Source organism: Lissotriton vulgaris, chromosome 8 (assembly GCF_964263255.1).
Source record: "Lissotriton vulgaris chromosome 8, aLisVul1.2, whole genome shotgun sequence".
NCBI lineage: Eukaryota > Metazoa > Chordata > Amphibia > Caudata > Salamandridae > Lissotriton > Lissotriton vulgaris.
Genome location: NC_141696.1, coordinates 1,132,849,368 through 1,132,864,817, shown reverse-complemented (window position 1 = coordinate 1,132,864,817; position 15,450 = coordinate 1,132,849,368). Strand labels below are relative to the sequence as shown.

General features: G+C 41.7%; 1 protein-coding gene across 1 annotated transcript in view; it reads left to right on the top strand.

Moving 5' to 3' along the window:
* Window positions 1–15,450, top strand: part of ITM2B (integral membrane protein 2B) — a 142,909-nt gene that overhangs the window by 82,209 nt on the left and 45,250 nt on the right. Inside the window, exon 2 of the mRNA XM_086934988.1 lies at window positions 8,664–8,792. Coding sequence (XP_086791114.1) covers window positions 8,664–8,792 — 129 coding nt within the window. The remainder of the gene's footprint in view (window positions 1–8,663; window positions 8,793–15,450) is intronic.

Sequence of the window (15,450 nt, the reverse complement as noted above, 5' to 3'; positions counted from 1 at the left end):
ATTATCCGCTTCCGGATGGGGAGCCAATGTAGAGCTTGCAGTAGACTCGAGGCACTAGCTCGCCTATGCAGGCCAAAGATGGCTCGAGCGGCAGCATTCTGGGCCACCTGCAGGCGTTGTAGGAGGTACTCCGGGAGGCCAAGGTATAAGATGTTAGCATAATCCAATCTAGATCCAATGAGGGCCTGAACAATTGTTCTCCTGTGTTCCTCCGAAAGTAACGGAAAGAACTTCCGGAGTATCCTGAGGATGCCGAAACATGTTCCTGTAAGAGCCAGCACCTGGGATTTGAGCGTCAGCCCGTTGTCGATTTTAATTCCCAGGTTTTTGGCTGACTGGATGAATGGGCTGGGGGGAACATGTCGGCGGGCCACCACCCCTGCCAATCCGGATCAGATGGACATCCGAAAAAAAGTATCTCAGATTTGTCTGAGTTGCACTTGAGGCTGTTCAGTTGGAACCAATTAAAAACAGCCCCAAGGCACTCCCGGATACTTTCACCATCAAATTCTTCACCCTTCCGGCAGGTAAAGAGAAGCTGGGTGTCAGCGGCATAGGAGACGATCTGGGCCCCGAAAGACTCCACCAATGTCGCCAAAGGGGTCATAAAGATGTTAAATAGAGTTGGGCTCAATACAGAGCCCTGAGGAACTCCGACTCCCAAAGGCGACATTTCAGCGGATCCAGGGGAGGCCCAGACCGTCTGTCGGCGCTTGGCTAGAAAGGAACGAAACCAACTGAGCACCGTCCCCCTCAGACCGATGTCATGAAGTCTTACGAGGAGATCCTCGTGGGGGACGGTGTCCAAGGCCGCCGACAAGTCTAACATGACTAGCATCACCCTGCCTCCGACATCCAGCGTCTCCTTAACGACCTCCGAAACCTCCAAAAGCGCTGTTTCTGTGCTTAAGTTGGGGCGGAAGCCTGATTGAGAAGCGTGCAGTAGCTCATTGGACTCCAAAAAATTGGAGAGCACACCGTGTACATGCTTCTCAAGGATTTTAGTAAGTGCCGGAAGGAGCGAGATGGGCCTGTAATTTGCAGGGACTTCTGGGGCAAGGCTCGGTTTTTTAAGAAGAGGGATAACCATAGCCTGTTTCCATGACTGCGGAATAGCCCCCTGACTCAGAGAGAGATTCAGGATAGGATTGGCTAGAGGGTTTACAATCGCTGCCATTTTAGCTAAAAATTTGGCCGGGCAGGGGTCACGTGGCGATCCAGATTTGAGATTCATCATAAGTGATAATGATGAAGATATCGTGAGAGGCGGAAAAGCCGCCGATACGGGACCAGAAGAGACTGAATGGGCTGGTCCCTCCAGCAGGGTCAAGGAATCTACCATCGGTTTAGGAGGAAAAGAATCCTGTATCTGCCTGATTTTAGTAGTAAAAAAGTTAGCTATAGTAGCGGCCCAAGTCTCAGACGGACTTCCTGTACTGAGTTAGATCGCAAGGTTGTGAATTCCCTAACAATCGAGAAGATCTCTTTGCAGGAGTTTGCTGCTTCCTCGATTCTCCTAGCGAAATAGCATTTTTTTTTCTGAAGAACTTGTCTATGGTAAGATTTAATCATAGATCTATAGGTCAGCTTTGCCTCGGCATCATACTGGGCCCTCCACGTCCGTTCGGCAACTTTACATTGCCTACGGGAGTGAGCCAGCACTTCAGTGAACCATGGTGCCGAAACCCGTTTCATGGCAGTTCGAGGAGGCAGCGCAGGGGCAAGCTCATTTAATCTATCTAAGAGCCAGGTCTGCAGGATTTCGAGATCATTAACCAGGTCACCGGTGTAGGACACGGGATGGTTCAGGAGGGCCTGGGCTAACAACTCCGGGGTCACCCGATGATATGCTGTAAAGGCACATCCCTGCTGTTTCATAGCAGTAGCTGATGGGTTCTCAATGCCTAGTATTAAGAAATGGGCTAGTCGATGGTCAGACCATAATACCGGCAGCAGTGCAGTCACTTCGACCGGAAGAGTGGAAAAAACCTGGTCTAATGTATGACCTTTGTCATGGGTAGGGCCGGAAAGATAGGGACACAAGCCCAAAGAGGACGTAATATCGAACATCTTGATAGTGTCCGGGTCATTGCAATCTTCCATATGGAAATTGAAATCTCCGGCCAGTACACACTGCTCAGCTCTTAAGACTAGTGTAGAAATAACAGACTGAAGTTCCTCAAAAAAGGATCCTGCAGGACCTGGAGGTCTGTACACTAAAAGCCCCTTGAAAGATTGTTGGGGTGACAGGGATAAGGAAAAAGCAAGGGATTTGGCGCCCGTGATGACCTCCGTGTGAATGACAGAACACGTATACGTTTTTTTCACCACGAGAGCCACGCCTCCCCCTCTGCCCTTACCTCTATCTTGCCTGAAGATGTTATACTCAGGGGGAATTGCGGATACAATGTCAGGATGTGAGGACTCACTCAGCCATGTCTCAGTTAACATCAGACAGGCCGGTTTTTCAGTAGCCAGGAGATCAAAGATCTCCTGGGCATGTCTGTGAACTGATCTGGTGTTAAGGAGTAAGCAAAGATGTTAAATGTTTCGCTCCTCCTTGCTAGATGTGGGAGGGTGGACGCTTGTAAGATGCCAATTGCAACCTGGGCATTTATGCTTACCCTTATACCGGCCAGGAAAAATGGCATGACAGAGATCGGTAGGTTTATTAAGCGAGTGGAGCTCCTGAGACGAGTGAGATAACATAGTACCACATAAGAAAGAGTATAGGGGAGATAAGAGCCTGCCACGCCGAACGCCTCCGGGACGCTGACGGGCGCAGACGGGCAGGACTCTGGCGCGACTATGGCGCAGGTCCGGCGCGTCCGCAGTACGCTCTTGTGACTCCCGATCCGGATACTGCTATAAGAAAAATTGAAGAAGCAGCGGCTAGATATGGATACTCTTGGGGCGATACTGCTTTCATTTTGGTTTCAGTTGGATGGTACTTGTGACTGAAACTGAAGAAGATTACATGGGTAATAAATGTATAAATATGGTTGCAAGTAAAAACAGCCAAGTTATCCAAGGCCATGCGTGGTTATGCTGCTCCAGTCCACATCTTTTCTTGTAGTCTTGTTTATTCCACTATAAAACAGGACTACAAGTCCCAGAATTCAAAGGAAAAACCTGAATTGAAGTCCCAACTCACACATTGGGCTTGAGAATTTTGGCAGCTATGTAAACAACGCAGGCGTAAGGGATAAGGAATGTAAAACAGTGACAGGTAAGGTTAAGATAAAACATGAGTGTATGACTTAAAGAGTGTAAATACAAAGCATAGTTACTATTTCATCTCCGGACAGGCATTGCCATATACTAGAGAAGACAGTTAGTGCTTCACATTCATTAAGATGTATACGGCTAGACTTAACTGTCCCTCAAAAGCGACAACAGGAATTTATAAAGGCGAAGTCAGCAACAGTTAAACAGTACAGAAAGGTTGGTGAATGAGCAACTTGAACCTAAAGGTGTGATACACATTAAGAAATTCATATGCAGCCTTGAAAGTAAACGGAAGAATACTAGTGGTGTAGTCACTCGTAAGAGACAAACTACTTTTACCACTTATAAAATAGTTCCCAATAAACCTGTTTTTTAGAAGCCAAGCTCGGAAACAGGAAGTATGGTTTTCAGAGCACCCGAGAACACTCAAACAAGCGGCTAGAAAGTTGGAGAAACTGTGGAGAACGACCCATTGTGATACAGATAAGCCCCATTATTGGGCAGCTCTCTCTATTTACCACAAAGAAATTCGATGCGCCCGAAAAACGCATATTGAATCCCTACTCTCAGCCGCAGGCAATGCCCCTAGAATTTTATATCAAACCCTTCAATCATTTTTGAAACCAGCTGCTTGTGAAACCCCTGAAGTAGCGTCCCAACAATTGTGTAATGAAGTATCTCACTTTTTCACCAACAAAATAAATAGGATACACAATGACATTACAAGAGTAAATTTGGCCTCCACAGGAGGAATGGCTCCTCTCCTGGATGAAGGAAAAAAACCAGGACAAATTACTCTGGACACTTTCCCCCCTATCTCTCTGGGAGAGGTAGAATGTTATCTGGGCCAGATAAAGAGTGGCAGTCCTTTAGATATTATCCCGTCCAGGATTATGCCAATAGTAGGGAACACTTTGAATCCACAGATCCAAAGCCTGGTGAATCTTTCATTAAAGGAAGGTCAGGTCCCTGGGGATTGGAAGAAAGCACTGGTGAGGCCCATCAGGAAAAACTCTTCCACTCCCTGGACTGATATGTCTAACCTTAGGCCTATATCCCTACTTCCCTTCATGGGGAAACTTATAGAGAAACATGTCAACAAAAGTGTATCCAACTACATTGAACAGACTGATAGGCTAGATTGCTCTCAATTTGGCTTTAGACCAAAACATGGCACCGAGTCTGCCCTGTTGTCGGTGACTGATGACCTCCTTATGTACCAGGATAAAGGATATTCCGTTATCCTGGTACTATTAGATTTGTCGGCAGCATTCGACACCATATCTCACAAAATCTTAATTGAACGCTTGACTACGATCGGCATTGAGAGCACAGCCTTAGCCTGGTTAAAAAGTTTCATATCTAACCGCTCTCAAGCTGTTAGTATGGGCCCATTTCGGTCGGCGGAGACTAAGATCACTAAGGGGGTGCCACAGGGCTCTTGTTTGAGACCTACTCTTTTTAATATCTATGTGGCACCCCTGGCCAGAATTCTGAGAGAATTTGGGTTTGTCCCCGTTTCCTACGCGGATGATACCCAGCTCTTGTTTCCTTTTAAGAACCTTACCGACAAAGTGAGGACGGCTTTCTCTGAAGGCATGAAAGCTGTGGCTTTATGGATGGCTCGGAAGTATCTCCAATGTAATGTACATAAAACCGAAATCCTGCTTTTTGGGGAGGCTAGAACTCTGTGGACTCCAGACTGGTGGCCATGTGAGCTTGGCCTATTGCCTGAGCCTAAACTGGTTGTAAAAAACCTAGGGGTACGCCTTGATCGAGCGCTCTCTTTTAAACAGCATGGAAACTGGGTGGTTTGCTAATGTTTCCATGTTATTGGGCTTCTACGGAAAGTTTTCCCAATCTTACCGGATTCTACTAGGAAAACCTTGGTGCAGGCATTGATATTGAGCCGCCTTGATTATTGCAATGGATTGCTGTTGTCAGCTAATGAAGGTGTACTTGCAAAACTCCAGGTGGTACAAAATACTGCAGCGAGGCTAGTATTGAATACCCCACCTAGAACCCCATCTAAACCCGTTTTAAATAAATTACATTGGCTTTCAGTCCGCAAAAGGATCAACTTTAAGATATGTTGCCTGATCCATAAGAGCCTACATGGATGTGGCCCTTCCTATTGGAACAATAAATTCATCCCATATCCTCATAGATGCTAGTAAACATCCCTCCCCAGTGCTGCGCTGTCCATTGGAACTAGTGCTGAATGGACGTCCAATGGTCGTGCGCAGCACTGGGGAGGTAGTGCTGCCGTCGGCCAACGCACCGACGCAGCACTTAAGGGGTTAAAACCCTACCCGGGCCCTGAGGTCCAGCAGTCCACTTTTATTGAGAGTGCCAATGGCAAGGAAGGTCAGACAAGGTGGAAATGCTCTGTCGGTTGTCGGACCCTCTTGGTGGAATAGACTCCCTCTCGATCTCAGGCAATGTCAAGAACACTTAAAGTTCAGAAAAAAACGTAAAACATTTTTATTCCAGATATAATCTGTGCGCCCCTGGATGACCAATAATCATATATCTACCTGTTGCTACTGCTTCTTTCTGTTCTCTTTTTTCTTTCTGTGCGCAGAGATACTATACTCTGTTAGAGTCGATTCTAGCGCGTTATAGATCCATAAATAAAATAAATAAACATGTGAGGATAAGAAAAAGAAGAAGCATTCGGGGCAGGTCCTTGTAGAGCATTCCAAATTTTGGGTGTTATCTGAGAAAGATCTTTTCAATGTTCTTCTTGAAACCTAGTTTTCGGATAGTTTGCATTGGAAATTACGTGAACCTCCAAAAATGGATAACCTTTGAGGTAGGCATCTGGGAGTATAGAGGTTCCTATTGTGTATCAAGGGGTAGAGATTTGAGGTGTGTAAGGTATAATTATGTTCTATTGGTGTTGATCGGAAATGTCTACCTCCAGATTTAACTAGGAGACCTCAGTGAAAAAGGCCAAACTAGCAAGTAGTTCTATTATTAAAAAGTTCTCTTCTCCACTGCTAATTTTGTATCTTGTATTGAGCGTATGGGCCTGTTTGAGAAATAATTTTCTGCTGTAGATGTGAGTAATTGAGTACATGGAGAATAGGCAGCCTTAAAGTCACATGAGTGCTGTAATAGAGCACCCACCAAATGTCAGGTATAGCTTTATAGGCATACTGTTTTACCTGCTTTGTAAGTAGCGAAAACTAGTAAAAGGGTCATACAGTTTAGGACTCTGCCTCTACATTTACCCTTTATTTGTGAATAGCACCCTATATGTTTTTCGTTTTTCAGCTTTTGAAGTTGAAATCGTACAGATTTAAGTCTTGGCTTGAATATTTTCTCGGAGGTGAAGGTTTTACTCTGAAGGTGATGGCAAGTTTTGATATAATACCAGCATTTTTAATAACTAAAAGACAAATTCGGCTGCTATATTAATCAGACTGAGGGGTGAGCAAAAGGAACTCACTCTTTAAAGAATTGAATTCCAAAAATGTGTGTATCGTCAATTTATGTATGAAACAGAGAAATAGTTAAATCTAGGAAATATATTCAGGGGTATCCAATGCATGAGTTTTATCGCTGTACTCATGAAAGGGTGTGTAATTAAAGTCTAGGAAAACCATCTTTTGGTTCTGATAAACATTTGCAATGTACCTGCCCTTCGGCGTTGTTCTTTACCAAATTCCTAGAATTCATTATGTTATTGGCTATAATACACAGTTCCTCCTTAACGCCTTCCATGCTGATGACGAACCCCAGCCGTCATGCACTACGGTGCTCATGTGCTGATGACGGCTGGGGTTCGTCATGGCCCGCCCCTGTTCGTGTTGTTTACAGCACACCAGGGGAATCGCGGCCGCATGGAAAGGGTTAAATATCCTCCATTTACTATCAAAAATATTGTGCCTACTAGATGCTTTAATTACTTCAAGGTAATTCTCACATACTCTGTAGATCTGTTGTTTGACTGATGTTTGTAGCCTGGTGTTCCTCAACGGTGACCAGGACTATGGGCAGTTCAGAGTATACTAAGCGTATTTAAGGCTCAGACAAGATGGTTTTAACACTTCACTCCTAGCAGGCAATAACTTCCGCAATAGTTCAATAGTGTTGCATGTTTGGAGGGAAGGTAGCAACATAAAATAATGAGGTCAAGGGTTCTTTGAAGCTTTGGTTTGGCTAATTGAGAATTCCTTTGCTTTAGAGCCTCTGTGCTGTACTGCTGCGCATATACCGCTTTTCTGCCCTGGAGAGTGGGCCTAACTTGGAAGACACTTTATCTTCACATCACTCATCTAAACCAGTTTCCTTTTAGTGTCAATTAATGTGGGATTAATGGAATCGGGCAAGAGCAAAGATCACATCGAGGAGTATGTCTCCTGTCTGCTATTAGTGACAACTTCTCATACCTCTCACCATATATCCTACATCTCCATAATATAGCAAGTGAAAGACATGGGAAGAAATCTCCTCTGTAATATGCAGTAGAAACGATAAATTCAGTGCACTTATATGGTACTGGCTATCTTAGAACGGCATAAGTATCCTGAAGGTCGTCAACAAGGGATTTCTACTGACCATGAGAAGCATTCGCTTTTTAGCTTTAAAAAACATGAATTGTTCTGTCGTCCTACAGGGGACTGAAGTGAACGTACCTAAAGACTTCTGACCATTATTGGAAGGTTTTTGACCCCAAGAAACTGATCAAATTCACTCCAAAAAGTGTGGGCATTGTTCACCAGTTTTATTTTGCTTTTGAGTGCTCTGCAAGAGGATTTCCTTTAAAATATAATTCACAAACAAAGTTGATGTTCGACTTCAAGGTGTATCTGGCTAGCTGTCAGTTTACCCAGTGCATCAAGAGTTCAGATTCTTAAGCGGTATTCCATGGGCAAATACGTGTCAAACATGAGGCTACGCAGGCGCGTATGCCACAGACCGGGGACTCCGATAAATACATTAGCAACACAACACTACGCAAGCATATGCGGGGAAGCGGGGAAAAGGTATTAAGGGCAAGGTCAATGTTGTTGTTCGTTTTTTTTTTTTTTTTTGGTATCATCTTTTCTCTTATGTTAAATGTTACAACGAAATGAACTCTTGCAAAACTTCACATCTACTGTACTTGCACTCAACTGTGCCTAACCGTAAGCCTTACACAGTGCGAAATGATGACCAAAAGATAAATTATGTAGTTGCTCCTTAATTCGAAAAGCTGTTAAGATACATCAGATATAATTGGTAAGCACTGCGTTGTCAGTATTATATCCTGACAGTATTAACGATCTGCTAATGTGTACCCATTGTATCAAATGCATCGTATATGTATGTAAATTCACATAAGAATGCATACATTCAATAAAAAAGATTTAAACAAAAAAAAAAAAGAGTTCCGATTCTGAACGTATGAAATGGGTTCACAGATCTTCTTTCTCTTTGAATTATAGGAACCTTATGACGTGGTGCCAATTGGACAAAGAAGAGCATGGTGTTGGTGCATGTGCTTTGGACTGGCTTTTATGCTAGCCGGCGTGATACTTGGAAGTGCATACCTGTACAAATATTTAACAAAGCAGGTAGGTACCAACATTGATATCTGTGGTTGGGAGAAAGGAGCCAGATGTCACAGGATTTTATTGCAAACTCAAATGTGTCTAAAATCCTGGCTCACAAATGCTAATAATATTATTTGACGTGGCTCCCTACACAAAGCAAGGCTTGAGATTTTTTTTTATTTACAATTTCTTGTGTACTTCAATACATATCCTTTGCCATTGTGCACATCACCGGAGTGTGTCACTAGGGAATCTTTCCCTCCTTCAGCTATTCATTGGCCACAGAACGCAAGTCGATAATTTTATCAGACACCGTAAAACCCATTTTTTAGCATGATTTCCACATTTGGTGGAACTTGTTAATGAAGGCTATAACTAATTACAATGTACTATAACATGATAGACTTTTAAAGTGCTCTTCTGAAATGCTATTTTCTACCAATTTATTTTTTGTACATTATTTTTATTTAGTTACAAAAGCCAGCCCCATTAAATAAAAGTGCATACAAACAAGTACAAAGACCATAAAAACAAATTTTCTAACTAAATTTATCAAATTCGGACGGTTTAACATTTACAAAGTTGTTAGTCATTTCAGTTAAAAACTATTAAATAGCAGTACAATAAATTCAAGCTTCATCCTGGATTGGAGTATACCATATTCTTTTGTCCTAAGTGCTATAATTTTTACGCACCAAGCTCCTTCTGGCTTGGGCAGTAGAAATGCAGTAATCAGTATATCACATGAAAGAGCAATAATAATTTAATTTTGTTCATAACAAGCTGTCATGATGTTGAAAAGCTATTTTCTGGCATCAGTTCTTAGTCTTATCTGGCAGGCTATTAAAATGTACGTTGCTAAGGAGAATTGGACTGTTGTTGACTGATTAGTTAAATTTCCTGCTTGTCAGATGTAGTCGACTGTTAGAGTTCTGGATATTGTCATGATTACTAAATAGAATACAGTCCCAGCTCTTCAGCAGTGACATGCCTAGCTTTATTAATGCAAACACAATAAAATGATGGGCCGAGTGCTGAAAATTTTCAGACACTAGCCCTCAGTCCCAGATCTGGGTTTAATCCATCATCGTTCTTCTGCTCACCAAGCCACCCCAGTTTGGACCCAGCCATATGCAAATCAGTCTTGACCCTGTTCCTCATGGGAACAGTGCAGCCCGAACTGCCAAGCCAAGTCTGCCTTGGTCTGGAAACAAGCATCCATGTTGGGTTTCCTATCTTTAATAATGGTCAGGGAGATGACTCCTTGTCGCCAGTAGCGGAGGTAAGCGTGTGGTAAAGGACCTTTGAGAAGGCGAGGACAGTGAGACAAAGCATAAACAACAAGTGTACATTTTAGAATGTACACAATGCCTCTCCACTGAGTTTTTGGCTCACTTGCTGTTTTTGCTTTTATTCAATTACATAGTTTTTTAAACCGAAATAGAACACCTTCCAACAAGAAGACCAATCTAGGTCAGCAAGGTTGAATTGGTATCAAACAATCTAATGCTAGCACATGGTCAAATAAATTGTTACTATGTGTTACTTTTGGCATCCATATTTTTCATAGTACAGTAGGATAAGAAATGCCCTTTTTTCAGCAATCTTCTGGGTATTTTCTATAATGCTCTTCTTTGTTGTTAGAGCTTTTACAGCTGCACTGTCAAACGTCCCTTCACATAAGCCTGCGTTGCTCATACTGTGAGGCAAAAGTGGCCATGTGTCAGTAGTGATACTGCTTGAGATTTCTCCCAAGTGGTACTTGAGTGGGGCTTCTCTCTTGTGGAGATTGCTCCCAGGAGAAAGGCACTGCTTGAGATTGTTCCCTAGTGGAGTCAGTTTATGCCAAGTACTTGTTATGTGAGCAAATGTGTTGAGATAGAAGCGCTTTCAGGTACTAGTGTCTCCTGGATTGCCTCCCTGCTTCTACTCCTCCACAATGGCAGAAAGCAATAGATGCATACCAGGTTAATATTTGTGAGGATACTAGGGAAGGAGCTTGTAAAGGTACGTGATCATCTAGTCTGCTATAAATGCCCTGACCTCATAACCCAAGTCACCTGGTAGAGGACGTCAAACAAATATCTCTGCCACTTTATATGATTGTAATTGTACCTGAAGCAGTAGAACACACATTTTCACAGATTCTAGTGACAAATTATTACTTAATGCTGGCCTCTTAATATACCTCCGTAAAAAATTGTTGTCCAGAAATGTTCATTTTTTTAGCTTGGGTAGACTTTGCTTACCCTGGCCACATTTTTCTGGATGACATTTTTTAAAATTGCAGATGTGTTGCAGTGATGTCATATTTCAGGAACCATATGACCTACCTATATACTTCATTTTGTTGTCAAAACATAGGTTTTAGGGGCCAAGTAGTCTTATAAAGACAGAAAATTACTCCTCCGAGCAACCCTTCTGTCATTTTCCAAAAGGATGGGCCTATATTGATGTATTTTAGCCCTCTTATTGGTAATTTATTTTAATAATGTTTTTTGATTCAGGTTTGTTATCGATTCAAATTCATAAACCTGAGCAGGGCAGGTGGTAGCAGAAGATCTTTTCCTCCTCACAAATTGTTGCTAACTACAACATTTGAGGACTCCTTCAACAAAGACAAATGTGTCATATGCCAGGCTAATCCGTTGCAGGATTAAGAGCATGTGAACCCACAATAAACTATTGCCTAAAGCAATCCAATACAAGTAATCTGTTGCTTACCTGTCCGTCGGTACCTCGATTTGAGTAGAGCTTGCCCCTAGAGGTACCGAAGTATGGCAGGCCTGGGTTTATATGCAGCATTTCCAGTCGCGCGAGGAAGTGGTCCTTAAGCTGCCCCAAATGTTGCCTGTTGCCAATAAGAATTACAATGCTCATGCGCGATGTAAAACGCACTATACCCTAAGGAATTGTAATTTCAATGCGCATGAGCGAAGCCAGTGACGCGCTATAATATTGTAAACAACGCGATTTCCTGGCAGAAAAACGCTGTTTGTATTAGGCACTTAATCCTACACACAACCGATTCCATCTGCCAATGTTTAGCTCTATATTAAAGTGTTCAGAACAAGAGGCATCTCAATCCGTATGTGTTCTACGATATCGTGCATGCGCGAAATGCCGGACACTATACATTCCAGCGCAATCCTGTTCTATTAGATTGCGCTTATTAAAGTTTTATTGGGGGATCGAGTATTCCTTAATTTAGATGCCTTATGCATCTTAGTTTATGCAACACCCAGTCCTGGCTCCTAAACTATTAAGAAAAACTGCGGACGGCAGTGACTAGTGTCACTGTTGCGCGCATGCCTAATTTTTTTGGCAAGCAGTCTATCAGACACAACTAGTGTTTTAGAATGCACGTGCGTAGGTGAGGTTGCCACAGTTTGCATCAGCAATGGTCTACAGTTAATGTAAGAACACCGTGCATCTTCCCACTGAGTTATTGGCTATTCAGGGTGGCATATAGTTCTTATAAACACAACAAACATCTCGTAATCTTTTTAATTACATTACATTACATTATCTTTGACAGTTATCTTGAACTATCTGTCAAAAGATGAGAGAATCAGCTGAATATCTACAAGTGGAACAATTGACCGTGCCTGCATCACAATTTCAACACCTATACCTGTTCAACTTGATAAATTTTTTTTTTTCACAACACATTTTTATTGTCGACAGCCATAGCAACCCAGGTGCAACCAGATTTTTCAGTAGCTCAGTATACATAGTAGCAATATTGATGTCGACTTTTATAGTCTTGACAAAACACAATTTAAAATCTAATGATGTCAAAAATATTACCCCAACAATAAACGGCAGTGCCATATACGTAGTATAAAATGTAAGAAATGCAATCCTCAACCTAACTTGCTAAATTCTGGTCATCAACATGGAACAAGATGAACTTGGAGATGTTAACTCGCCAAAACATTGCTGATGCTTCAGTGAGCACTGAATTTCTAATGATTGAAAGTGGAATGATTGTCAATGAGGAGTTGGTGCCTGCAGAGATATATTGAAAAGGTACGGGCCATATTGTTCAAGAACTTAACAGCAAATTGGAGGAAGCTGACCGTCCTGTTGTGCCACCTGCTGATTGAGCTGTTGGAAATGGTTCCAATAGAGTCATTTAATTCTCAAATGACACAGATGTTATTATTGGGCTACTTAGATTTGTTGTAATGTTCATAAGTCCTGGATTGCCAGAATTACAGATACATTCTGGAACAGGCGAGAAAAGATTCTTAATCCCGCTTCATATTTTGTGCAAGAAACTTGACCCATAGGTGGCTGGTGTTCTTATCAAGGAACATATTCTTACAGGAGATAACACTATGAGCAAAATTGGAACAAAGCTTGGAGCTTTAACTGCTGAACCTGTGAAGTTTCTAAAAGGATTTGCAGGGACAGATGTAGAATGTGTGTGGAAAATGAGTTCTGACTGTCCCACATTTGACGATCTTCGGTACAATGAGTTCAAGAGATCAGTCCCGCTAAGTAACCTTCCACCAAGGTCCTATTCTGTGCGTGGACCCATTAAAAGAGCGTTCTACTTGATCAGAAGATGTGTAAATGTTTTGGAACATGCATATGTGGAGAAAGACCTGTGTGAATTTGGTTGGGAATATATTGATGGGGGGCTAAAACCTGTGAAATTTCTAAAGTCTCTACCCACAAAACTTACACTTATATGTACTCGTACTTCCCTGCCAATATGCTCTTCTCAAATGTTCAACATTCTGCAAATGTACCACAAGTCATTGCCGAAACAATTAAATAAAGTGAACTGTGAAAATGTGTCTAAAACAGGAGTGATAAACATTATTTTTATTTCATATTTGGATCATAAACATTGTATTGTGTATACATAAAAGGATTAAAAAACATAACTTCTCGAATTTCTGTATATGTTTCTTCTTCCTTTATTATAGCTGCCATTTTGGAAAATGACTAGAGGGTTGCTCTGAGGAGTTAATTTCTGTCTCTAGAAGACCCCAAATCCTATGTTTTCACACCAAAATTAAGTACATAGGTCTCATAGTTCTTGAAATATTACATCATCACTGCAACACATCTACCATTTTTAAAAATGTTGTCCAGAAAAATGCGGCCCTGACAGTAATGTCTACCCAAATTAAAAATCAAAATCTCTGGGCAACAATTATCTAAGGTATATTAAAGGGCTGGGATTACAATGTAATGTTACCAATTTCTTGGTTTCCTTAGTTGCCCCTTCTTGCAAGTGCCATTAAAGGAAGGTTATTCGGAATACGTTTATTATGTAGAAGGAGTAATGAATTTGGTTACATTATTGCTAAGTAGGCGTTCTTTCTAAGTCAATTTGCAACACAAGTTTACTAGTGTTAATTGCAAAAGGATGTGCTGACTAACATTTTACTGTGGTTTCACTTAAATCAACCCTTTTGTTTGTTAGATGCCCCTTGATTTTGGCAATGCTTTTAGAGAGCAGTAGCACATAGACCTTTAATGAAATAACCCATTTGTGATGATTTCTAGAGTTTCCTGCAATGCTATATATTTGCTAATGATGAGGTCCCTGTAGGAAGTCTCAATTGAGGCAATTAAACACGTTGGAGGATATAATGTGAGACTAGGTTTATTCAAGCATCCGTTCTCAAAGAAGTCCAGTCAGTTAATGCCCCAACCCCCTCACAACAGTACTACAACATAATTCCACCATATTTAAACCATAACATTCTCCCCAACATTCCCATTGAAAACAAGCTAGTCACGAGCTGTGACCAAACCACCACGCTCGTGACAGCTCGCATAACATAAGCAGTTCCCAACACACCTTCCCCCCTTGAAACAAAAAAAACCCAGAAAAGCACAGTCAAAAAAACAACATTATAAACTTAACTCATTACAAAATCCTTATACCTAGCAGGAATGCGGTGAGAACGTGCAATTCTGATGTTACCAGGATTGCACTCAGCATATGTACAGTTCCCTTGTACACTTTGTTTCCCAACATCCAAAAACACATTGCTTTCATAATCATTCTGAACCGGGCTAACCCCAGTAAACACCGAAATTCTGTTTAAATTCCAAACTGAACCACCATCAACCCTGACTGCACTCCTAAAGACTTCAATTACTTTTTTAGGACTTGACCATACAGGAAAACCTTTATTTACACCTTCCTTCTTCTTAATACGAACTAAATCACCCACTTTTATCAAGTGACTACATGTAGAACAAACTTTCTTCTCCATAGCATGTTTCATTTTATTTTTATATAATTCAACTCTATGTTGAACCGCCTCAAAATCCACTTTCATTAAATTATCAGATCCACTTATATTTTTCTTTAACCACCAAGGTGCCAACCTGGTACTAGGTTTACGTCCTCTTAAAAGTTCAAAAGGGCTGACCAAAGTTACAGAATTAGGTGAAGTTCTTTAAGCCAGAAGCATGGATTGTAACGCATTTTTCCAATTCAAATCACCCTTAATTGAAAGTTGAATTGCCTCTTTGATCACACGGTTGAACCGTTCAACCTAGCCATTGGCCTCAGGAAGGAAAACAGCAATCCTTTTATGAACAATACCACATTTAACCATAAAATATTCCATTTCCTTCCTAACAAACTAGGGGCCATTATCAGTTACAACCTCTTGGGGAATCCCCTCTCTGCAAAAAATCTCAT